Below are 26,714 nucleotides of genomic sequence, written 5' to 3' on the forward strand. Positions count from 1 at the left end.
CCAGGGAAGTTATTTGGGTGGAACTGAGAAATAAGAAAGGGATGATCACCTTATTGGGATTGTATTATAGAACCTCTAATAGTGGGAAATTGAGAAACAAATTTGTATGGAGATCTCAGCTATCTGTAAGAATAATAGGGTGATTATGGTAGGGGGTTTTAACTTTCCAAACATAGACTGGGACTGCCATAGTGTTAAAGGTTTAGATGGAGAGGAATTTGTTAAGTATGTACAAGACAATTTTCTGATTCAGTATGTGGATGTACCTACTAGAGAAGGTGCAAAACTTGACCTACTCTTGGGAAATACAGCAGGGCAGGTGACTGAGGTGTCAGTGGGGGAGCATTTTGGGTCCAGCGAGCATAATTCTATTAGATTTAAAATAGTGATGGAAAGGGATAGACCAGATGTAAAAGTTGAAGTTCAAAATTGGAGAAAGGCCAATTTTGATGATATTAGGCAACTGTCGAAAGCTGATTGGTGGCAGATGTTCGCAGGTAAAGGGACGGCTGGAAAATGGGAGGCCTTTAGCAGTGAGATAACGAGAGTCCAGAGAAAGTATATTCCTATTAGGGTGAAAGGAAAGGCTGATACATATAGGGAATGCTGGATGACTAAACAAAATTGAGGGTTTGTTTAAGAAAAAGAAGGAAGCATATGTAAGGTATAGACAGGATAGATCGAGTGAATCCTTAGAGTACAAAGACAATAGGAATATACTTGAGGGAAATCAGGAGGGCAAAAAGGGGACATGAGATAGCTTTGGCAATTAGAATTAAGGAGAATCCAAAGGGTTTTTACAAATATGTTAAGGACAAAAGACTAACTAGAGAGAAATTAGGGCCCCTCAAAGATCAGGAGAATCGACGTTTCTGGCATAAGCCCTTCTTCCTGTAGAAGGGCTTATGCCTGAAATGTCGATTCTCCTGCTCCTTTGATGCTGCCTGACTTGTTGCGCTTTTCCAGGAACACATTTTTAAGCTCTGATCTCCAGCATCTGTAGTCCTCACTTTCTCCCTCAAAGGTCAGTAAAGCAGCCTCTGTGTGGAATCGCAGAAAATGGGGGAGATACTAAATGAGTATTTTGTATCAGTATTTACTGTGGAAAAAGGTGTGGAAGATATCGACTGTAGGGAAATAGATGGTGACATCTTGCAAAATGTCCATATTACAGTGGACGAAGTGCTGGTGTCTTGAAAGGTGGATAAATCCCCAGGACCTGGTCAGGTGTACCCTAGAACTCTGTGGGAAGCTAGAGAAGTGATTGGGCCTCTTGCTGTGATAATTGTATGATCGATAGTCACAAGTGAAGTGCCTGAAGACGGAGGTTGGCTAACGTGGTGCCACTTTTAAGAAGGGTGGTAATGACAAGCTAGGGAACTATAGACCAGTGAGCCTGACGTTGGTGGTGGGCAAGTTGTTAGAGGGAATCCTGAGGGACAGAATGTACATGTATTTGGAAAGGCAAGGACTGATTAGGGATAGTCCACATGGCTTTGCGTGTGAAACCATATTTCACAAACCAAGTTTTTTGAGGAAGTAACAAAGAGGATTGATGAGGGCAGAGCGGTTGATATTATCTATATGGACTTCAGTAAGGCATTCAACAAGGTTCCCCATGGGAGACTGATTAGCAAGGTAAGATCTCAGGGAGAACGAGCCATTTGGATACAGAACTGGATCAAAGGTAGAAGACAGAGGGTGGTGGTGGTGGAGGGTTTTTTTAGACTGGAGGCCTGTGACCAGTGGAGTGCCATAAGGATCGGTGCTGGGCCCTCTACTTTTTGTCATTTACATAAATGATTTAGATGCGAGCATAAGAGGTACAGTTAGTAAGTTTGCAGATGACACCAAAATTGGAGGTCTAGTGGACAGCGAAGAGGGTTACCTCAGATTACACAGGATCTTGACCAGATGAGCTAATTGGCTGAGAAGTGGCAGATGGAGTTTAATTCAGATAGATGCGAGGTGTTGCATTTTGGGAAAGCAAATCTTAGCAGGACTTGTATACCTTAATGGTAAGGTCTTAGGGAGTGTTGCAGAACAAAGAGACCTTGGAGTGCAGGCTCATAGCTCCTTGAAAATGAAGTCGCAGGTAGATAGGATAGTGAAGAAGGCGTTTGATATGCTTTCCTTTATTGGTCCGAGTATGGAGTACAGGATTTGGGAGGTCATGTTGTGGCTGTACAGGACATTTGTTAGGCCACTGTTGGAATATTGCGTGCAATTCTGGTCTCCTTCCTGTCGGAAAGATGTTGTAAATCTTTTCTGAACCCTTTCAAGTTTCACAAGGATGTTGCCAGGGTTGGAGGATTTGAGCTGTCGGGTGAGACTGAGGCTGGGAGCTGTTTTCCCTGGAGCATCGGAGGCAATGGGGTGACCTTATAGAGGTTTACAAAATTGAGGGGTATGGATAGGATAAATAGGGGGTCTGGGGTCAGGGAGTCCAGAACTAGAGGGCATAGGTTTAGGATGAGAGGGGAAAGATATAAAAGAGACCCAAGGGGCAACTTTTTCACACAGAGGATGGTGTGTGTATGGAATGAGCTGCCAGAGGGTGTGGTGGAGGCTGGTACAACTGCAACATGTAAGAGGCATTGGGATGGGTATATGAATAGGAAGGGTTTGGAGGGATATGGGCCAGGTGCTGGCAGGTGGGACTAGGTTGTGTTAGGATATCTGTTCGGCATGGACTGGTTGGACCGAAGGGTCTGTTTCCATGCTGTACTTCTCTGACTCTGACTCGAAGTACAGTGAGAGAATGAGAAGGGGTTTAGATCCTTTGGGATTCTGTCAGTGTGAATGAATGAGATGGGGTTTGGTTCATTGGGATTGGTTACAATGGGAGTGAATGAGAAGGAGTTTGAATTCTTTAGAATCTTGTCCAGTAAGAGTGAATGGGAAGGGATTTAGTTCATTGGGATTGTGTGAATGAATGGGAGTGGTTTAGGGATTCTTGTTTTCTGCAGTCTATTAGTGACTAGTTACTACCATCTGTATTTGGCTGGTTTCAAGAACTGATGGTTTTGTTCTACCGTGTAGGTAACGTGTTGAAGGAGCTGAGTGAGCCAGCTGGGGCTACGATTTACACCAGCAAATTCAAGGTGGGCACGTTGTTGATACAGTAGAAGTGTTCGCAGCAACAAATTAAATGGAGGCAGCTCAAGAACTGAATGTGAATGACTGTGGGTTCAGATTTAGGGGCAGCACGGTGACTGAGTGGTTAGCATTGCTGTCTCTCAGCACCAAGTTCCCAGGTTCAATTCCAGCCTCGGGTGGAACTGTGTGGAGTTTGCACATTCTCCCTGTGTCTGCGTGGGTTTCCACCGGGTGCTGCAGTTTCATCTCCCAGTCAAAAAGATGTGCACATCAGGTAAATTGGCCATGAGAAATTGCCCGTAGTGTTAGGTGCACCTTTCGGAGGGAAATGGGACAGGGTGGGTACTCTTCAGAGGTTCAGTGTGGACTTGTTGGGCCGAGGGACCTGTTTCCACACTGTAGGGAATCTGATCTAATCTAATCTAATCTCACTGCTGACCCATTCGCGAAAAGCAAGTCATGATGAGCACAGAAAAGGGATGACCATGGCTCTCTGTCCTGCAGTCCATTTCATTTTCCCTGATTGCCCCTGCATGTTTATTCCCTCAAGTAAAATTGCAGATCTCCCCTCATCAGCTCTGTACATAAAAATGTAATAGCCATTCACTGAATAAAACATTTCTTTTTTCATATTACCCCTGTATCTCTTACGCAAATGCTGAAATCTGAGTTTCATCATCTTTCGACATCACTATCAGCTAATGGTATTGCAGTCCCTGTTGCGACTGATAACTCAGATACTTGAAATCCTCGTAACCAACTACACAAGATTTCAATTTTTAAGATGTTACAGTAGCACACGAACTAAAACCAGCAGTGATTAACCATTTTCAGTGAAGCTTGTATTGCAAAATCATTTAAAGCAACCAATAATCTCTTTCTACTTGTAATTACTCTGTGCCTTTAACAGACATGCAGTTCTGTCATAACTAATTGAAAGTGAAGGCATTCTGTCATTGTACTTTTACAGTTGGGCAATTTCTGATCCCTGAACTGACTTCTGTTGTGAAATTATCATGGGGATTTTCTCCATAACCAAAATTAGGCCTGTGATCCACTCATTTAAACACTCTGTTGTGTCCTTTCTCTGCCTGTCTCACATGCCCACCTCTTCTCTCCCCATCTTGTGCACCTGCCTGCTACAGTTGCTGTTCTCCAATCATTTAACATCCCTGTGTTTTGAGGACAGTGATTATGGCAAGCTGTCTCACTATTTTCACCCCTGCTATTTTCATCAAGTTGAGATACAAGCCATCCAGTCGAAGTGACTGATTTACCCTTCAGAGCGACAGTCTTTGCATTAAATCTCACTCCTCGGTTTTTGCACAATCCAGTGCCTTCACTTCCTTCACGTCTCTGATATTTTGTCAGATTCCTGTTAGTGAGAAAACATATACAGCACATATTTAAGTATTCTTACCTTGCACTGAACCTCCAAACATGGGTTATCATTGTCCCTATCATTGAAGGTGGGAGATGCCTCTAGGATTTGAATATTGCCCTTGACTGCGTTTGCTGTCATTGAAGGTTGGTGATCCGACCCTGAGTGTGCTTGAGCTGTGGGGAGCTGAGTATCAAGAATCAAATGCTCTTCTAATGCGCTCCAAGGACTCAGCATTTCTCCAAGCCATCTGTGATCGCGAGAAATGTCCAGTCGATTTTGTGGGTAAAATAACAGGAGATGGAAAGGTGAGTGAAACCTCTTTATCAGGCAACTGTCTGTGTGGAGTTTGCACATTCTCCCTGTGTCTGCATGGGTTTCCTCTGGGGGCTCCAGTTTCTTCCCACAGTCCAAAAATGTGTAGGTTAGGTGAATTGGCCATGCTAAATTGCCCGTAGCTTTAGGTAAAGGGGTTAACGTAGAGGAATGGGTCTGGATGGGTTGCTGGTCAGAGGATTGGTGTGGACTTGTTGGGCCGAAGGGAGTGTTTCCTCACTGTAAGTAATCTAATCTAATCACTAAGGTGGGAGGCCGGTGCTGGGATTGGCAGATAGAGTCAGATTTTCCATTTGTTTTGGCGTGCTGTGAAATGGGGATCAGTCAGGGGTCTGAGCTCAATGTGGGGGGTTTGGGAATCTGTGAGAGTTTGGGTTAGTGTAGTGCGATGGAAGATGGTGGTGAGCAGGACTGTGTGTGGGGATTAAGATGTGGGCATTGGGATCAGTGCAGGCAGGGTTAGTGTGGAGGGCTGGGAGATGGGGATCGGAGCAGGACACCGGGATTGGGATGTGAGCATTGAGGTTCATTATGGGGGTGTCTGTAGGGGAAATAATTCACAGGGAAGGACACACAGCAATTGGCTGTCCTGGAGTAGTGTGGTTGGCATTGATTGGCTGCTCCTGGAAGGGATGGGCTGTGATTTGTTGTTGGGAATGGGAACTAGGCTGCAATTAGTTGCCCAAGTGGGGTTCTTCATATGGAGAAGCCAGGACTGTAGGCTGAGAGGTTTGATTGAACAGACTATGTTGTTTTACAGATTGTGCTGGTTGATGATCGGGACACTGCAGCGAAATCAGAGCTGAACCAACGAGCAGCTCATCCTGTGGATCTCAAGCTTGACTGGGTCCTAGGAAAAATGCCCCAGAAGGTGAGGAAAAGGGGATTGTGATATAGGGGAGGCAAAGGTGAGCTTTCATCAGTTTTCAAGGTCAGGATCCAGCCAGTGAAGAGGCTACAAATCATGCTAATTTTCATTGTTCATTCACAATTGGCAGCTGGGCTGTGTGTCCAGGGGTGCACAGAATGGGGATTGGGGAGAGTGGATCCAGATTATCCCCAATTTCTCATCATCTGTGTGGTAAGATAACCTGAAGGGCTAATGCCCGAAAAGTTGATTCTCCTGTTCCTTTGATGCTGCCTGACCTGCTGCGCTTTTCCAGCAACACATTTTTAAGCTCTGATCTCCAAGCATCTGCAGTCCTCACTTTCCCCACTTCACCACCCAGCCCCCACCACCCCCTTTATCTACAGTTCCACCTACACCCATCCCCAGTCCTGAAGAAGGGTTACACCCGAAATGTTGACTTCTGCACTTCCAGATGTTGCCTGGTTTGCTGTTTTCTTCCAACCTCCTGCTTGTCGACTTGTGATTCTCTTTAACTCTACTTGTCAAGAGCATTTCAAGGCACCTTCTTTCTGAGTTCCTTTCTTGTGTAATGTTCCTCATGGGCCCTGTCCGATTTTAGTTTCCTAGTGGTTAGCACTGCTGCCTCACAGCGCCAGAGACCCGGGTTCAATTCCCGCCTCAGGCGACTCTCTGTGTGGAGTTTGCACATTCTCCCCGTGTCTGCGTGGGTTTCCTCCGGGTGCTCCGGTTTCCTCCCACACTCCAAAGATGTGCAGTTCAGGTGAACTGGCTATGCTAAATTGCCCGTAGTGTTAGGTAAGGGGTAGATGTAGGGGTATGGGTGGGTTGCGCTTCGGCGGGGCGGTGTGGACTTGTTAGGCCGAAGGGCCTGTTTCCACACTGTAAGTAATCTAATCTAATCTAAACCTTACATGTGCTTTCTTTCCTTTTTTGACTTAATTCACAACCTCCCTCATTTCCAAGAGTCCCTTACCTTGCCATCCTTGTCCTTCCTTCTCAGTGGAACATTCCAGACTTGAACTCTACCAGCAGGTCTTTAATCAGTTTCCACATGTCAAAGATGGAATTGCCTGATAACATCTCCTCCCAATTCACACTTCCTAGCTCCTGCCTAATGCTGATGGAATTTGCCCTCCCCCAGTTGAGAACCTTCCCACAAGATCCTGACATCCTTTTTCATAGCTATCTTAGAACTTGAGTTGTGGTCACTGTTTCCAAAATGCTGATCCACTGAAAGGTCAGTCACTTGGCCAGGCTCACGAGCCAACACAATGTTCAGTATAACGCCTCCTCGAGCTGGACTATCTAATACTAATTTCAAAAAGCCCTCTTGAATGCACTATACAAAGTCTCTTGCTGTAAGCGAGTCGCAGTCAATCTTGGGGAAGTTGAAGTCACCCACTATGATATTTTACCTGCCTATACATTTGCTCCACAATCTGTTGGTGGCTGTTGGGGGGCTTATAGTATAAGCCTATCAGAATGTTTGCGACTGCTTTATTTTTGAGCTGTACCCATACTGCCTCAGTGGATGAGCCTTCCAGCATGTCCTCTGTGTGCAGATGTAACAGTCTCCCTGCTTAGTGATGCAACCCCTCCACCTCTTTTACCTTTCTCCCTGTCTCGTCTAAAACAATGAAACCTTGGAACATTCAGCAACCAGTCCTGTCCCTCCCTCAACCAAGTCTCTGTAACGGCCACACCATCATAGTCCCATGTACTGACCCAGGCTCTAAGCTCATCTACCTTACAGATAATACTCCTTGCACTTCAGCCCATTAGTACCATGGTGTTCATTTACCTGTCTCTGCCTATCCTTTCATTTTGATTTACTGATGTTGATATCTACCTTCTCCTCAATCTCTGCACTTGCTGACCTGCTGCTCTGATTCCCAGCCACCTGTCACTCTAGTTTGAAACCTCCCAAGTAGATCCGCAACATCTTGCGTTTATCTAAATTAAACTCAGTCTGCCTTTCCTTGGCCCAGTTGATCAAGATACTTATGACAACCTTCTTCATCGCCCACTATGAATTTTGGTGTCATCTGTAAACTTACTAATCATTCCTCTTAATTCAAATCGTTTTATATAAATGATGAGCAACTATGGACCCAGCTGCGATCCTTGTGGCACACCGCTGGTCACAGGCCTACAATCTGAAGGTCAACCCTGTCACCACCTTCTGTCTCCTATGGTCAAGCTATTTTTGTATCCAATTGGCTAGCGCTCTCTACTAACCTTATCAAAGGCCTGATAAAATTCATGTGGACAACATCTACCACTCTGCCTCCATCTATCTTCATAGTCACCTCACAAAAAAACTTAATAGCCTCTCACAAACCTGATTTCCTATGTGCACAGCCATGCTGACTATATTTGCTGCTCGTTGGATGCTGCCTGAACTGCTGTGCTCTTCCAGCACCACTAATCCAGTATATCCCTAATCAGTCCTTGTCTTTCAAAACGCATGTGGATTTCTCTCTCAGTATCTCCTACAACAACTTGCCCACCACTGACGTCAGGCTCATCCATCTGTAGTTCCTTGATTCTTCGTTGCAGCCTTTCTTGCATAAAGCCACATTAGCCACCCTCCGGTCTTCCAGCACCTTACCTGTGACTTCCAATGATTCAAAAATATCACTTGGGGATCTTGCAATTTCTTCTCTAGCTTCCCACAATGTCCTGGGCTACACTTGATCAAGTTTGAGAGATTTATTTACCTTTTACGCATTTTAAGAGCTCCCGTGCCTCCTTTTCTATAATGTGGACTCGTTGAGACATCGCTGTTTATTTCTCAGAGTTCCCTAGCTTCTATGTCTTTCTCCACAGTAGATTTTGATGCAAATTTTTTGTATATTGCCCAACTCCGATGATTCCCCAAAAAATGACCTTGTCGATCTTTAAAGGGTCCTATTCTCTCTCTCGTTCTTTTGCCCTTGATATACTTGTCAAATCTCCTTGGATTTCCCTTAACCTTATCTGCCAAGGCTATCTCGTTCCCCCTTTTTGACTTCCTGATTTTCCTCAAGTGTTCTCTTCTACCCCCTACGCTCACGGGGTTCATTTCATTCCAGCTGTCTATACCTGACATACGATTTCTTATTTTCTTGAACAGAACTCCTGCTGACCTTGCCCTTCACATTAACAAGAACAGTTTGGCAGACTTGCCTTCATTGCTCAGTCCTTTTGAGAATAAGATTGGGAAGTCATGTTGAGACATGTTTGAGACCAGTTCTGGTTGTCCACTTACATGAAGGATATTATTAAGCTGGAGAGGATTCAGAAGAAATTTACCAGGATGTTGCTGGGTATGGAAGGTTTGAGTTATAAGGAAAGGCTGGAGAGACGGGGGCTTCTTTCCACTGGAGTGTAAGAGGTTGAGAGGCGACCTAATGGAAGTATCTAAAATAATGAGAGTTAACGGTTGTTGAATTTTCCCCTTGTTGAAGGTCAGAGGAGAGAGTTGTTTAAAAAAAAAAGCATGAGGCAAAATTTTTATATAATGGGTGTTGTGCGTGTGAAATGAACTTCCTGAGGAAATGGAGGATGTGAGTACAATCACATCATTTTTAAAAGACATTTGGGTAAGTACATGAACAGGGAAGGTTTGGAGGGATATGGGACGAGTTTAGTTTGGGATTATGGTCACCATGGACTAGTTGGACCGAAGGGTCAGTTTCCATGCTATATGACTCTACGCTCTCTCTGAACTCATGTTATCTTACTTTTGAAATCCTCCCACTTGCCAGATGTCCCTTTACCTGCGAACAGCCTCCCCCAGTCAACCTTTCAAAGTTCCTCTCTGAGGTCATCAAAACTGGCCTTGCCCCAATTTAGAACTTTGGCTTGTGGGCCAGGCCTATCCTTGACCATAACCATTCCCTTAACACTATGGCAGTCCCAGTCTATGTTTGGAGAGTTAAAATCCCCTACAATTACAACCCTATTATTCTTTTAGCTGCCAGCAATCTTCCCATGTATTTACTGCTCAGTTTGCTGCTGACTATTTATGGGGCACTATTGTGTATAGTGAGCACCCCTTTCTTATTTCTCAATTCCACCCATATAGCTTCATTTAAGAATCCCTCAGACATATCCTCTTACGTACTGCTATGATGCTTTCCCTAACCAAAATTGCCATTCCCCCAGGTCGACTGCTTCCAATTCTATCCTTCCTATCACATCTGTATCCCTGGAACATGGAGCTGCCAGTCCTACACCTTCCTCAGCCATGTAATAATTATAATCTCCCCGTCCCATCCATGCCCTGAATTCAATCTGCTGGGACTTTTCCATTGAAATTAATGCAGTTTAATTCCTCAATCTTTTGGCTCTGCTGTAATGCAAAGTGGCAATTGTGGTGCGAAAAACCTGGCTGCTGCTGCTATTTTCCCTTGAGAGGCTGTTGTCCTCCTCCTTGTCCTCCTTCACCCCCTCCCTCCCTGCTGCAGAACAACTGTACCTGTCTGCATCTTCAATCGATCACCCATTTACTGACTGAACCTGTGCCGTCACTACCTCCCTGAAGCTATTATCTATCACACTGTCTGCTTCCTGTATGCTCCTCGGTGCTTCCAACTGCTGCTCCAACCGATCTATGTGGTCTGAGAGGAGCTGCAGGTAAAAATGATTCTCACAGACATTCATTTTAAAAATCTATTCCTGTCGAGAGTGTACCTTTGCTGATGGATGTGCCATATTTTCATCCAAGAATTGAAGGAAGAGATCATTCTACCATCACAACCTGGAATTTCCATATCTTGCCCTTAGAATTGCGATACTGAGCAATTTGCAAGGTATACCTGCAGCATTACTTGACATTTGGGAAGATTTAATCTGGACAAATGAGAGGTGATACATTTCAGAAGGTCAAATGCAGCAGAGGAATATACAGTGCATGTCAGACCCCTTTGAAGCATTAACATACAGAGGGATGTAGACATACAGGTCTGTAGTTTCCTGAAGGTGGCAGGCAATACAAGTGGATGACGTAGTGAAAAGGTAAATGGCATTCTTGCCATTATCAGTTGGGACATAAAGTATAAAAATTGGCAAGTCATGTTACATCTGTATAGTTTGGCCGTCCAAATCCCAGAGGGATGTGAAGGCTTCATATAGGAAAGGTTTAACAGGTGTCAGCCTGCTTTGGAAGTTATTAGCTCGAAGGAGAAATTGGACAAACTCTGTTTGTTTTCACTTGAACGTCAGAGACTGAGGGCGCCTGATAGAGGTTTACAAAATTGAGGGGAATGGATAGTCGGAGTCTATTTCGCAGGGCATAAACGGGGCAAAAGTTTAAGGTAAAAGGTGGTGGGGGGGGGGAAGTATAAAAGAGTTGATAGCCAAGTTTTGTGTAGAGAGTGGTAAATGTCTGGAATGCAACACAAAAGGTGGTAAAAACAGTATAACAATGTTAAAGAGGCATCTTGATAGATATTCTGTGCCTCTTCATTTAGAGGAATATGATATGGATTATGTTGAGGCGGAAGGGTTTTAGTTTAAAAAGTATCGTGTATTGGCATTGTCTTGGTGGGCAGAAGGACCTGTTCCTGTACTGTATTGTTTCTTTTGCTCCACTCCACAGCCCTCTATCTCATACTGATGAAGCATATGTCACATCAAATGTTGGTGTTTTCTTGCATCTCCCTTCATTCTGCATGTCTTTCTTTCTGCAGGAGTTCATACTGAATCGGGCAAAGCCTGACCTTAAACCTCTGATCCTTCCTGACAACCTTACGGTGAGGGATGCTCTGAGCCGTGTACTACGACTACCGTCTGTGGCAAGCAAGAGATATCTGACTAATAAGGTAAGGTGGAGTGACCAAAGAATCAGGAGGGTCTGAGATGGAATATGCAGGTGCCACTGGGGATAGGGCGGGTTTGTTCCAAGTTGGAGGTTTGCAGGGTCTACTGCATAATTTATTTGCTGTTTGACAAGGAGATTTATTGTGGCTCAGAAGGAGATGGATTCAGATTTAGCTGGACAGAGTTTGAGTCGGTTGCCATTTGTGATTTGGTTTCAGGTTTGGAGAGTGCTTTGTTTTATTCACTCCCAGAATGTGGGGGTTGCTACATAGGCCGGTATTTATTGTCCATCTGATATAGTGCTGGAGAAGGTGTTGAGCTGCTGTCTTGAACCTGTGCAGTTCTTGTACAACCAATGCATTTTGGGATAGAGTTCTAGAATTTTGACCCAGTGACGGTGATGGTTTGGCAACAGGGTTTCAAGTTGAGCAGGAACTTTCAGTTACTGGTATTTCCATGCATTAGCTGCTATTAAGGTTCTGGAGGTGTAGGTTGTGGAATTGGGATGTGCTGTCATAGGGGCATTGAGTTGGTGCTGTACTACTTGCAGATGGGATGCATTGCTGCCACAGTGTGTTGGCGATGGAATGTCGTGGATGAGGTGCCAGTTCAATGGCTGCTTTGTCCTAGCTTGTTGAAACTTATTGCGTAGTGTTTGAATCTCTTGATTTTTATGCAACCTTTAATATGGACTGAAATTGGGAAAAGGACTGTGAAAGGAATTCGGTACTTCTTTTTTGAAAAGCAAGCTTGCCATTGGGTGATGTTTAAACTGTTTGTTCAAACAGTGGGAGAAGTTTAGTTGCAGCCAAACGCACATGAGAGGTGCTTACAGAAAAAGATTTGGCTAGCTACAAGTGGCTGAGTGGTCAGTGGTATGGTGACTGGCCTTCTGTAAGTCAACATGATTGACTACCCATTGGCTGAACAGCTTGAGATGTGGCTGAGATAAATGCTGAGAAGGGAAGGTGGTGTCCTTTTTACTGTAGTGCCAAACACCAAATACCTGAAGAAAGCCAGTTTGTTTATCCTCACCGATTTCTGTGCGCTGTTATTTTTAACCAATAGGTCAGAGGCCTTAGAATTTGTGAACCAGTTGGTCTGTACCTCCTGCAAGGATGTGTCTGTAAGCGGAATATGTCTGGTGTTGGAGTTTTAACTGGTAGAGTCATATATCAACAGTTCATGTCAATAGCTAGAATCAATTTACTGTAAGTAGTAACTTTTTTTTTGTACTGAGTGATTCTAACTTCCCCAGTGTTTACTGGGACTCCCTCAGTGAAGTGGAATTGAAAAGGTGTCCAAGAGGGTTTCTTGAAACAATATGTAGATAGTTCAATGAGAGAACTGGGTATAAACAGACAATGATCCTGGCCAATTGATTGAAGTTTCTTTAGAGGACCATTTTGGGAACAGTGATTATAATTTTGCAGTTTTAAGATGGGTATGGATAAGGTTTTGTGTGAAACTTACATCCAGGTTTTTCGGTTAATTCGGACATGACATAAAAATCGGTCTGATAAAAAGCAAGGAGGAAAATTTTTGATGACAGGAATAAATAGACAGGTGGGTCGTTTGGCCAGAACAGTTGCAGAGAAAACTTTTCAATTTCTTGAAAATGTGAAGTAATGCATTTTGATAGGAGTTGTCATAGAAGGGAGTACATGATGAACGGTCCAAACCTCAGTAGTAGTGGATCACCAACACCTTGTATGGATGTGCATCGGTCCATGATCATGTGAATAGAGTAGTTAAAAAGGCACATAAGGTACTTTATTCGACGAGGCATTGAATACAAGACCTTATGCTGGAAAGTAATCGGGAAAGGCTGGATAGGTTGGGACTGTTTTCATTCGAGCATAGGAGGATGAGGAGCGCAGTGAACCTTGTAGAGGTTTGTAAAATTATGAAGGGTGCAGATACAGTGAATGGCAGGTGTCTTTTCCCTGTGTTGGGGGAAATTTAACAACTAGAGGCCATATTTTTTAAGTTAAGGAGAAAGATTTTAAAAAGGACATGATGGCGGGTCTTTGTAAACTGTGGGTCAAATGTGGAATGAACTTCCAGAGGAAGTGGTGGATGTGGGTACAGTTACAAAATTCAAGACATTTGGATAAGTAAATGAATAATAAAGGTTTGGAGGGATATGGGACTGGAATAGTTTGGGATCATGGTTGGTGTGGAGTGATTAGACCAAAGGGTCTGTTTCCGTGCTGTGTAACTATGTAGGCGGATGGCTAGAAAAATGATATATCCTCTTAACAAAAGAAGTGATTTATGTGAGCAGCCAGAGGAAATGGGTGAAGTCCTGAATGAGTGCTTCACATTGGCATTCACCAAAGAGAAAGAAATGGATGATGGTAAAATTGGGGTGGAGCATCTTGACATTCTAGGGTATATCAAACTTAAGATGGTAGTGTTGGGTATAATGAAAATCATTACGCTAGATAAATCCCAAGGGCCTGTTAGGATCTCTCCCAGGACACTGAAGGAGGCAAGGGAGAAAGCTACTAGAACCTTGACAGAAATGTTTGTATCTTCTTTCACCACAGGCAAGGTCCTGTACTACTGGAGAATAGCCAATGTTATTCCTTTGTTAAAGAAGCACAACAGGGATAATTGTGAAAGGAATATATAAAATTGAGATGTGGATGGAGTGGGCATGGATATTTTTTTCCCAGGGTGAAAATGTCAAATACTAAGGGCATAGATTTAAGGTGAGAAGGGAAATTTAAAGGAGGCATGAGTAGCAAGATTTCTTTTGCACAGCAGGTGGTAGGTACCTGGAATGTGATTCCAGAAGCGATGGTAGAAGCAGACATGTTAGAAATCCTTAAGAAGCATTCAGGCCGACACAGTCGGGTGATAGGGGTGATAAGGATCCCGTGCGGGCAGATTGGATTAGTTTAGGGTGGCATCATGGAAGGTGTGAGCATGGTGGGCCAAAGGACCTGTTCCTGTGGTCTACTGTCCTGTACTCTCTAACTCCAGAAACCTGGCCCATGCTTACTGAGAACATGGGTCTAAAAGGCAGGTCAGTTGGAAGAGTTTGTAATCTTTTATGAAATCTTTAACGACCGCTCCTGGAGTAGTGGGTCAGATTTCCAGCATGATACCGCAGTAAGTCATATCAGTTGAAGCATTGCTGCAAATGAGATTATTTCATCATACTCCTGGCTTGAGCTGAAGTGGTCTTTGTTTGGATGGAGTTTAAGGTGGCAGTGTTGATGCTAATGTTGATCACTGACTCGCGGTTTTGATCCTCAGGTTGACCGTTCTGTGACTGGCCTGGTTGCCCAGCAGCAGTGTGTGGGTCCTCTCCACACTCCTTTAGCTGATGTCGCTGTTGTCGCCCTGTCCTACTTTGACACCGTGGGAGCGGCGACCGCAATCGGAGAGCAGCCCATCAAAGGCCTGATTGATCCTGCTGCAGGAGCTCGGATGGCTATTGGAGAAGCTCTGACCAATCTGATGTTTGCACGTGTTACTGAACTCAGTGTGAGTGTTTAACCCCACTGGCTTATAACATGGGTGGAAAGGCAGATTACAAGAGGGATATGAACAGTTCAGAGATTTTGATATGAAAGTGAGCAAATTGAGTTTAATGTGATATGATGTTGTTCGTTTTGAAAGGAGAATAAAAGAATAAAATATTTTTTAATCTGACAGATACTGCAGAAAGCAGTAACGTACAGGGATTTGGTGGGGGGGCGGGGTTAGTTAATTTTGAGAAGATTTGCAGCTCAGGTTGAGGTTCTGGATGTAAGTTTGCTCGTTGAGTTGCAAATTTCGTTTTCAGACGTTTTGTCACCATACTAGGTAACATAGTCAGTGAGCCTCTGGTGAAGCACTGGTGTATGCCCCGCTTTCTATTTGTGTTTAGGTTTCCTTGGGTGGTTGATGTCATTTCCTGCTCTTTTTCTCAGAGGATTAGATTAGATTACTTACAGTGTGGAAACAGGCCCTTCGGCCCAACAAGTCCACACCGACCCGCCGAAGCGCAACCCACCCAGACCCATTCCCCTACATTTACCCCTTCACCTAACACTGCAGGCAATTTAACTTGGCCAATTCACCTAACCTGCACATTTTTGGACTGTGGGAGGAAACCGGAGCACCCAGAGGAAACCCACACAGACATGGGGAGAACATGCACACTCCACACAGTTAGTCGCCTGCAGTGGGAATTGAACCCGGGTCTCTGGCGCTGTGAGGCAGCAGTGCTAACCACTGTGCCACCATGCCGCCCAAATTGTAGATGGGGTTGAAATCTGTATTTGCCGATAGTTCTGGTTGGAATGCCATGCTTCAAGGAATTCTTTTGCATTTCTTTGTTTGGCTTGTCCCAGGATGGATGTATTGTCCCAGTCAAAGTGGTGTCCTTCCTCATCTGTATGTAAGGATACTAGTGATAGTATCCACTAACAAACTAGTCACAAAAAGACATAACTCATTATCACGAGAAACTCATTAGCACGAGAAACATGGCATTCCAACCATAACTCTATCAGCAAATACACTGATTTTGACCTCCTCTATTGCCCTCTGAGAAAAAGAATAGGAAATGACATCTCCAACACAGGGAAACCTAAACACACAAGTTGAAAGCAAGACATAACACCAGCGCTTCACCGGAGGCTCACTGATGATGTTACGAGTATGGTGACAAAATGTCTGACAATGAACCTTCCAGCTCAATGAGCAAACTTTTATATCCAGGACTTGGGCGGTACTTGTGCATGGAACACAAAGTTAACACAGAGGCAATATTCAGAAAGTTTTATGGAACGTTGGCCCTTAGACTCCAAGCCCTTTGAAATAAGAGTAGAGAAGTCTTCGCACAATTGTACAAAGTGCTCCTGAGGCCATATCTGGAGTACTGAGAGTAGTTTTAGCCCTCTTATTTGAAGAAATATATCATTTTATTGGAGGAAGTTAAGAGAAGGTGCATTTAGATATCCCTGATATGGGGGGATTGTCTTATGAGCAAAGGTTTAATAATTTGAGACTCATTATGATTTAGAAGGATGAGAGGTGCTCCCTTTGCGACATATAGGATCCTTAATGATGTTGAAAAGGTAAATGTTGAGAGGACGTTTCCTCTCACAAGAGAGTCTAGTACCAGACGGGCATAGTCTCAGATTAAAGGTGCGCCAATTTAAATTTGAGATAAAGAAGAATTTCTTCTCTGAGGGTTGAGTGTGTTTGGAACTCTTTGTCACAGAGAGCTGTAGGCAAAGCCATTGTGTATATATTTAAGGCTGAGATGCAGATTCTTAATCAGTCAGGGAATTGAGGTTTACACAAAAATACAAGGAGATGGAAATGAGGAATATTGGGTGAACCATGATCCTATTGAATGGCAGAAGAAGCTCAAAAAAACCTACCTCTGTTGCTATTTCTTGTGGTCTCATCATCTAGCCCCGGCCCCCGGCTAAGAGTATTCCCCATCTCTGCCACGATTATCCTACCAGCTGGTTCTGTCTGTGGTGCTCTTTATTTGCTTGGTGCTGGGTTTGATGTTTGTTGTCCTCTCTGTGCCAGGATGTAAAATGTAGCGCTAACTGGATGTGGCCTGCCAAGTTGCCAGGTGAGGGGGCTGCCCTGTATGATGCCTGCAAGGCAATGTGCCTCACCTTGTCTGAACTCGGCGTTGCAGTTGATGGTGGGAAGGACTCTCTGAGCATGGCTGCACGTGTTGGGGAAGAGACAGTGAAGGCCCCAGGTGAGGGAATAAAATGGGCCTTGGATCCATCATGTCAGTGCCAACCCTTTGGGCATTTGTAATTCCTTCAGACTTTCTCTTTGACTCTGTTTCCTTCTTCAGTTTTGATTCTGTATGTTTTCTCTTCAGCTGTCCTGACGTTCCTTATGAGTCCCACAATTTTTAAGAGTCCTTGCTGTACTGTTTCTCCAACTGATGCTCATTTCTGCTGGTTTCAGGGTCCCTTGTGATCTCGGTTTACGCTGTGTGTCCTGATATCACCTGCACTGTGACCCCCGACTTGAAAAATCCTCACGGACAGGGTATGGATGACGCTGTGAGGGGAAATTATGCACCTTGGATTGAGAGGGTGGTCAGGTTCTTGGGATGTGACTACAAGTGGCAAGGATCAAGGTCCCAAAGAAGTAGTAAATAGCGAGGTTAGAATTAGGGATCCAGACCTGCATGGGTTTGAGGGGGTGGGGGTTGGGTTGGGTTGTGGTCCTGGAACAGATTATGTTTGTGGTGAGGGATGAGAGTACTGGGAGATAGGGTTGGGCCCCAGTATGAGAATATGGGGGTGCTATTGGTACAGTCCTGAGCTGTGAGCACAGGGATGTGTTGTGAGACTTGGAAAGAGAGTTGGGCTCTATGCAGCTGGCAACTGTTAGGCTAGAAGATGAGCGCAGAGGCAATGGTTGGGGCCATGGAATTTGGGTATGGTAGTCAGACGATCAGAGTTCTGCTGGGAACTGAGTTTACAGTCCCGGGTTGGGAGTACAGGGTGTGGGTCGCGGGAATCATGGGGTAGGAGTGGGCACAAAGGTGAGATTTCTTAGGTGCAGGTACTGGGGCATGAGTGGGTGTTGTGGAATGAGGGCAAGAGTCGGCGTTTCAGGATGTAGGTACGAGGAGCAAGGGTGTAATCGTATGGCAAGGAGGTGGAGGATGAGGAGCGTAACGAGCCAGTGTGTCTGCTCTGGCATACCGGGTCTGACATGGGGATTTGTGCTCAGTATCTGGAGGCTGGGTGTGCAGGGAGGATACCTGAGCATGGTAAGAGTGAAAGCGGAAAGGAGTCTAGTCTGACCTTTGCTGTAAGCGTAGTCGCACACTTTGTCCTTGTTTCAGGGCAGCTCCTATATGTCCCAGTCACTCCCGGTCAGTACCGGATGGGAGGAGGTGCATTGGCTCAGTGTTACTCGCAGCTTGGAAATGTGTGTCCTGACATGGACAGCCCACAGCAGCTGATCTCCTGCTTCAGAGTCACCCAGCAGCTCCTGGAAGGTGAGTTTTGGAAACTACAATTTGCATTTAGCTTTTGATGTGCTTGCATTGCACAGTTTCTCATAGCGTCTCTTTCCCCCCCCCCCCCCCCCACCCCAAATCACTCCCAGAGCGAATGCTGAGTGCAGGTCATGACGTCAGTGATGGGGGACTGCTCACGTGTTTGCTCGAGATGGCCATTGCGGGAAACTGTGGTATGGAGCTTGACATTTCAGACAGCAATGCCAGCGGTGAGTGACATTCCCCTCATAATCCAAGTGGCGGCATAACCCTTTGTCCCCCATTTTCCACTCGCAACATTCTTGAATCCTCCATGTGTTCCATTACCTGCAGATCTGACTACTGCATTTCTGGTTGGTCCTCACGTTCTAACCTCCATCTGATGACATCCAAACCCCTGCTATCTAAATCGTGGCAAACTCCATTCTCCGGTCACTCCTTTCCTTACTGCCCCTATGTTGCTTCCTAACCAAGCAATATCTTGGTTTTAAAACTATCATCTGTGTTTTTAAATCCCTCTATAGCCCGACTCCTCCCCATCTCTGCAATTCTTCCAGCCTCCAACACGCACTCAAATATCTTGTTGTTTATCCCTGATTTTAATTGCTCCACCGTAAGTGGTCCTGCTTTCGATAAAGTAGACACCAATCCCAAGAATTCTCTCCCCACACCTCGTGGCATCTTGACTTCAGTTTCTTCTTTGAAGGTATTCATCAAAACCTACCTCTGACCGTGCTTTTGATCATTTGGCTGATAATCTGCTTATTGTCTTACTCCGTTTTGGTGTTTATGTGAAGCACCTTGGAACCCATTCATTATGTTAAAGGTGCCATATAATTGCTCAATTGTTAAAAATTCCTGGAGCATGGCACTCAATTGCTTTTCCAACCCATCCCCAGATTGTGAGGTGAGTCATTCTTATGCCATGTTAGCTTTTAGCTGGGTTACTGGGGCGTGCCATCAAGCTTGGTTACTGGGATATTGCTGCCCAAAGCCTCGACCTGGCGACCAGCTGGCTGTCCGTCAGAACCCGGGAGACCAGCTCAGTATAGTGCTCTACTTCTCGAAACAACTGATGGTGATATGGCTGCAGTCTCCTTGTGACAGCAGCAGAAGCTGGAACAACTCCTGTGGTTTCTCCAATGCAGCGGTCCCTCTGTCCCACCAGCTGCCGTTCCTCCAACCAGAGACTTCATCTCTTGATCTCATGAGCAACAACAGGAGAAAAGGAACGTGTGCTTGGAGGAACAATAGGCAATAGGTGCAGCAGTAGGCCATTCTGCCCTTCGAGCCTGCACCACCATTCATTATGATCATGGCTGATCATCCTCAATCAGTATCCTGTTCCTGCCTTATCCCCATAACCCTTGATTCCACTATCCTTAAGAGCTCTATCCAACTCTTTCTTGAAAGTATCCAGAGACTTGGCCTCCATAGCCGTCTAGGGCAGAGCATCCCATGCACCCACCACTCTCTGGGTGAAGAAGTTTCTTCTCAATTCTGTTCTAAATGGCCTACCCCTTATTTTTAAACTGTGTCCTCTGGTTCATCACTCTCCCATCAGCAGAAACGTGCTTCCTGCCTCAAGAGTGTCCAATCCTTTAATAATCTTATGCATCTCAATCAGATCCTCACTCATCCTTCTAAACTCAAGGGTATACAAGCCCAGTGACGCCAATCTTTCAGCGTAAGATAGTCCCGCCATTCCGGGAATTGACCTCGTGAACCTACGCTGCACTCCCTCAATGGCCAGAATGTCTGTCTTCAGATTTGGAGACCAAAACTGCGTACAGTATTCCAGAGGCACTCCACAAACTCCCTTTCTTGGGGTCTAGTACCATCCTGATTCTCCCAGTCTACCTGCATGTTGAAATTCCCCATAACAACTGTAGTAATATTTTTGCGACAGGCCAATTTCAGCTCCTTATTCAACTTACACACTACATCCAGACTACTGTTTGGGGGCCTGTAGATAACTCCCATGAGGGTCATTCTACCCTCAGAATTTCTCCGCTCTATCCATACTGACTCGACATCCCCTGATTCTAGGTTCCCCTGCGGAAGGGACTGAATATCATTCCTTACCAACAGGGCCACCCCATCCCCCTTGGTAGTCAGTGTTTCCTTTACCAGAAGGGAGAAGACAATGAGGAAGGCAGAGATGAGATAAGTGCAAGAGACCCGGGGGGAAGTACCTGTCAGGAACAGGTTGAATCTCTTGGAAACCGTAGAGATAGACGTCACTGCCAGTCAGAGAGGCGATCAGGTCTGCCAATCAGAAATTGGCGTGGAAGCAGAGCCGAGGAGTCAGACATCACACAGAACTGTGGTAATGTGGGACTGAAAGGGGTTTCTGCGGCAACAGGCGGGATTTGAGGATGGTGTGTTTCCCAGGTCCTGTCCCCTTGAAGCCACATCTGTTATCCCCACAACATCGTAGCTGCTAATTTCCAAATGAGCCTCAAGCTCATCCACCTTATTTCTAATGCTTCGTGCACTCATCTATAATATTTTTTAATTTGTTACTCCCTCACCCTTCCTATCAATCCCTATTTCACTTGACCTTACGGCATGATCCTTTTTTTTGAGGTTTCTGCTCCATTGATACTGTTGTCTGCCTTGACTTCTCTTGTTCTAACTTTCCCTTTAACTTCCTTCTTAAACTTCTAGTTTGTCCCCTTCCCCCCCCCCCAGCTATTTAGTTTAAACGCAGCTGTGTTGCAGTGGCAAACCTGTCTGCCAGAATGCTGGTCCCTCTTGTATAATTTATCCTTTCTGCTAAACATACCCCAGTGATCCAAGAATTTACATACTTGCTTCCTGCACCAGTTCCCCAGCCACACATTCAAGTCCATTATCTCCCTGTTCCTGTCCTCCCCAGCCCGAGGAACTGAAGCAAACACCCTGGATGTCCTGCTTTTCAGCCTTATTCTGAGTTCTCCGAAGCCCCGCTGTAGAATGTCCCTTCTCTTCTTCCCACCGTCATTTGTGCCGACATGCACCACCACGTCTGGCTCTTCACCTTTGCCCTGCACTTTGTCTGCGATGTCCTTAATCCTGGCACCAGGAAGGCAACACACCATACTCGAATCCCGCCTGTTGCAGCAGGAACCCCTTTCAGTCCCCCTCACTATGGAGTCCCCTATTACCACGGCTCTGTGTGATGTCTGACTCCTCGGCTCTGCTTCCACGCCAATTTGATTGGCAGACGTGACCGCCTCTCTGACTGGCAGTGACATCTGTCTCTACGGTTTTCAAGAGATTCAACCTGTTACTTCCCCCGGGGTCTCTTGCACTTGTCTCATGTCTGCCTTTCTCATCATCTTCTCCCTTCTACTCTCTTCTGGTATGCTCGGTGTAATAACCTCGCTAAAGGTCCTGTCCAGAGAGATCTCGTTCCCTTGTATGAGCCTGAGGTCATCTAGTTCTTTCTTCAGTGCTGCAATTTGCTCTGTCAGAAGCTGAGGTGAACAACAGAATCTCCAGTTGGAGGAACTGCTCCTCATGGTTTCTGTCTCTCACTTGGGTGCCAGCATCTTGACATCTGAATTGATCAGCCACAGAATTGAATTTCTGGGAGATTTGGGGTTTTTGAGCGCTTGGTCACTCACTGCCCTGTTTTCATCTGCCTTTGAGACATCTGTCCATTGCTTGTTTTCTGCCCCACAGAATCCAGTATTCAAGTCCCAAAGTTTCCATTCATCTCCCCTGACGTGGCAGTTCAATGGTGAACACTGTTGCCTCACTGTATCAGGGACCTGGATTCAACTCCAGCCTTGGTTGACTGTGTAGAGTTTGCACGCGCTTTGCCTTTTATGACACAGGGTAAAACCTTCTGCTAATTTAAACCAGACAGACACAAAAGCTCACCTTGCCTTGTAATCTTTGAAAGTATGAGTGACAGTTTCCAAATTCCACTATTTAAAGAAATATTAATTTATTCTTTAACTCCAAAGAGAACACTAAACAAGGAGTATCTACACTGGAAGCCTCCTTAGTCTTAACAATTTATCTACCTCCCACTCTATACTGATCTGGTAAAGCCCCCATTAAATTTTTGAAAATAAATAAATAATTTTCAAAATAACAGCAAATAAATTTTCGAAACCATTTGCCGTCTTCAGATGTCGAACTTCCTCTGTCTGTTGATTTCCTTTAGATCATCTTTGGTCTTCTGCGTAGATGTTTCATATGAAAAGATACCTTTCAGAGAGCGGGTCTGCAGACAGTTTGTATGGCAGTAGGTGCTCTTGGTCTCCCTCTGGCTATCTGTTCATAATGCCTGATTTTTATAACCCAAAATAATGGATCATCTCATTGATGTTGTCAAAACAGTAAAATTCAAATTCGATTGGGTTTTAGTATCTCGGGGCATAATTTAAACTGCAGAGTGTTGTGTTGGAAAAGTACAGCAGTTCAGGCAGCATCGATTCTGCCTGACCTGCTGTGCTTTCCCAGCACCACACTCTCGACTCTGATCTCCAGCATCTGCAGTCCTCACTTTCTCCGAGCATAATTTAAACTGGCTAAATCTGAAATGATGTGGAAACCTAGCAACCAAGCTCAGGTAGTTGTTTCGCAGTCAACTGTTACTTTCGATCTTCCAGTACTCTCTGTGCCTGCAAGGTACTTGCCAGCATTCGCTCTCTTAAAAGTACAGTACAAGGTTCTACACGTTAGGTGAGTTAGCTATGGTAAATGTTGAGTACTGGGACAGGTTAGGAGACATTTGGGACAGTTTTTGGAGGATCAGTGCAAACTTGATGAGCCAAATAGAACATAGAACATAGAAGAATACAGCGCAGTACAGGCCCTTCAGCCCTCGATGTTGCGCCGATCAAAGCCCACCTAACCTACACTAACCCACTATCCTCCATATACCTATCCAATGCCCGCTTAAATACCCATAAAGAGGGAGAGTCCACTACTGCTACTGGCAGGGCATTCCATGAACTTACGACTCGCTGAGTGAAGAACCTACCCCTAACATCAGTCCTATATCTACCCCCCCTTAATTTAAAGCTATGCCCCCTTGTATATGCACTGCAGGGATTCTAGGATCCTGTGACACTCACCATATCAGCACTGACTCTCTATTCTTCTCTTTCCACAGTGATTGAGGTGCTGTTTGCCGAGGAACTGGGTTTGGTGCTGGAGGTGTCGCAGACGGCTGTGGACCAAGTGAGTGCTCGGTATAGAACTGCTGGCCTTCAGTGCTGGAGAATTGGGTCAACCACTGAGCAAGGCCCTCAGAGCAAGGTGAGTAACCATTTTTCAGGGATCTCAATGTGCAGAGTGACCATTTCTCAGGGAATTTACAGCCATCCCAATGTACACTTCTGATTAAGACAGCTCTGACGATCCACATGTTTGCTGAACTCCAGATTTCCTCTCCATTCCAGCCCCCTGACTGAGAGTCAGGTGTGAAAGGAGAGCACATAAGTGTCCCATCTTCTATTTAGGAGAGGAGAGAAACAGAAAGTAGGGACCTACCTACCACGGAATTTAACGTGTGTCAAATGGAAATGCCGGAATCTCTTATTGAGAGAATTGTAGCAGAGCACTTAAAATCAGACATAGTCACCTTGGTTTTGTGAAAGGTAAATTCTGTTTAACAAATTTAAGTTCTTTGAGAAAGTAATACACCATATTAAGACCAGAAGACGTAAGAGTGGAAGTAAGGCCATTCGGCTCATCGAGTCCACGCCGCCATTTAATCATTGCTGATGAGCCTTTCAACTCTACTGACCTGCACTCTCCCTGTAGCCCTTAATTCCTTGCGAGATTAAGAATTTATCAATGTTTGCCTTGAAGATATTTAATTGGCCTCCACTGTGCTCCATGGCAATGAATTCCACAGGCCCACCACTCATGTCTCATTTCCATTCTAAATTGACCCCCTCTAACTCTAAGGCTGTGCCCTCCGCTCCGAGTCTTCCCACCTAATGGAAACAACTTCCCAGCGTCCACTCCTTCTAAGCCATACATTATCTTGTAAGTTTCTATTAGATCTCCCCTCAACTTTCTATACTGAAATGAATATAATCCCAGGATCCTGAGCCACTTATCGTATATTCGGCCTACCATTCCAGGGATCATCCATGTGAATCTCTGCTGGACACACTCCAGTGCCAGTATGTCCTTCCTGAGATGTTAGGTGTTGAAAATTGGACAATATTCCAAATGGGGCCTAACTAGCTTTATAAAGTTTCAGAAGCACATTGCTGCTTTTATATTCCAACTCTCTTGAGATAAATGGCAAGATATATTCGCTGTCAGAATCATGGACTCAACCTGGAAGTTAACCTTTAGAGAATCCTGGACTAACACTCCCAGATCTCTTTGTACTTCAGCTTGATGAATTTTCTCACTGTTTAGAAAATAGTTCATGCCTGTATTCTTTTTCCTAAAGTGCAAGACCTTTCATTTGCTCACATTGAATTTCATCAGCCATTACCTGGACCACACTCCTAAACTGTCTAACTCTTTCTGTTGCCTCCCCAACTCCTCAGTACTATCTGCCTGTTCACCTAACTTCATATCATCGGCAAACTTCATCAGTATGCCCCCAGTCTCATCATCCAGATCATTAATGTATGAAATGAACAGCTGCGGCCCCAACACTGAACCCTGCGGGACACCACTTGTCACTAACTCCTATTCCAAAAAAGAACTTTTTTATCCCAACTCTCTGCCTTCTGTCAGGCAGCCAATCCTCAATCCATGCCAATAGCTCACCTCAAACATCATAGGCCCTCACCTTATTCAGCAGCCTCCCGTGAGATACCTTTATCAAAGGCCTTTTGGAAGTCGAGGTAGATAACATCCACTGGGTTTCCCAGGTCCAACCTACTTGTTATCTCTTCAAAGAATTCTAACAGATTTGTCAGGCACGACCTCCCCTTACTAAATCCCTGCTGACTTGGTCTAATCCGACCCTTCACTTCCAAGAATTTAAAAATTGCATCCTTAACGATGGATTCTAAAGTTTTACCAACAACCAAAGTTAAGCAAATTGGCCGATTTTTAATTTTTAATATTTTGTCTTGATCCTTTCTTGAACAAGGGGGTTACAATCATCTGCGTTCTCCCTGACTCCAATGATTTTTGAAAGATCACAACCAACGCCTCTGCTATTTCGTCAGCCACCTCCCTCAGAACGCTAAGATGTAATCCATAGGGGCCAATGGATTTCAGTTTTTAGAAAGCTTTTGGCTTTTCTCGTACTTTCTCTTTTGTAATGGCTACCATAGTCAACTCTCCTTAATTGTTGGGATATTACTCATGTCTTCCACTGTGAAGACTGACGCAAAGTACTTATTGAGTTCAGCTATTTCCTTACCTCCCAGCACTAGCCTTCCAGCATCAATTTGGAGCGGCCCAATGACTACTTTTGCCTGTAATTTGTTTCTTACGTATGGAATGAAGCTTTTACTAACACTTCTAAGATTACTGGCTAGCCTCCCTTCATATTTGATCCTCTCCTCCTTTATTTCTCCTTGTTATCCTCTGTTTTGTTTTTGTAGCCTTCCCAGTCTTCTGATTTCCCAGTGCTCTTGGCCACTTTATAGGCTGTGTCCTTTCCTTTGATACGTTCCATGACTTCCTTTGTCAGCCATGGCTGTCTAATTCTCCCCTTCCTGGATAATCTATCTTGTCTTTAGGGTGAACCTCTGCACCATGTCCTCGATTACACCTAGAAACTCCTGCTATTGTTGCGTTACTGTCTTCCCTGCTAGGCTCTGCTTCCGTGTGATTTTCGTCAGTTCCCCTCTCATGCCCCTGTAATAACCTTTTTTAACTGTAACGCCATTACATCCGATTTTGCCTTTTCTGTCTCAAAATGCAGACTGAATTCTCCCATTTTACAATTGCTGCCTCTAAGTGTTCCCTTACTTTAAGATTTTTTTATGAAGTCTGGCTCATTACACAGCACTAAGTCCAGAATAGTCTGCTCCCTTGTGGGCTCCATGTTCCAGAAAGCCATCATGTAAGCATTCCATGAATCCCCTTTCTTTGGATCCACTGGCACATTCCTGATGAAGGGCTGTGGCCTGAAACGTGGATTCTCCTGCTCGGTTGCTGCCTGACCTGCTGTACTTTTCCAGCAACATATTCAAGACAGCAGCTCAACATCTTCTCCAAGGCCATAACAGATGGGCAATAAATGCCAGCCTATGTAGCAACCCCCACATTCTGGGAGTGAATTTTTTAAAAATGCCCTCTCTAAA

The 26,714-nt window shown here is 44.9% G+C and overlaps 1 protein-coding gene across 3 annotated transcripts in view; it reads left to right on the forward strand.

The window, feature by feature from the left end:
• pfas (phosphoribosylformylglycinamidine synthase) overlaps positions 1 to 26,714 on the forward strand; it is an 81,267-nt gene that overhangs the window by 31,631 nt on the left and 22,922 nt on the right. For all 3 annotated transcript variants that reach the window (XM_072549016.1, XM_072549017.1, XM_072549018.1), the window contains 10 exons: positions 3,043 to 3,104; positions 4,627 to 4,788; positions 5,577 to 5,687; positions 11,363 to 11,494; positions 14,760 to 14,990; positions 17,037 to 17,217; positions 17,436 to 17,519; positions 18,328 to 18,483; positions 18,594 to 18,713; positions 23,597 to 23,742. In XM_072549016.1, coding sequence (XP_072405117.1) covers positions 3,043 to 3,104; positions 4,627 to 4,788; positions 5,577 to 5,687; positions 11,363 to 11,494; positions 14,760 to 14,990; positions 17,037 to 17,217; positions 17,436 to 17,519; positions 18,328 to 18,483; positions 18,594 to 18,713; positions 23,597 to 23,742 — 1,385 coding nt within the window. The remainder of the gene's footprint in view (positions 1 to 3,042; positions 3,105 to 4,626; positions 4,789 to 5,576; positions 5,688 to 11,362; positions 11,495 to 14,759; positions 14,991 to 17,036; positions 17,218 to 17,435; positions 17,520 to 18,327; positions 18,484 to 18,593; positions 18,714 to 23,596; positions 23,743 to 26,714) is intronic.

The sequence above is a fragment of the Chiloscyllium punctatum genome, chromosome 28, assembly GCF_047496795.1.
Source record: "Chiloscyllium punctatum isolate Juve2018m chromosome 28, sChiPun1.3, whole genome shotgun sequence".
Classification (NCBI taxonomy): Eukaryota; Metazoa; Chordata; class Chondrichthyes; order Orectolobiformes; family Hemiscylliidae; genus Chiloscyllium; species Chiloscyllium punctatum.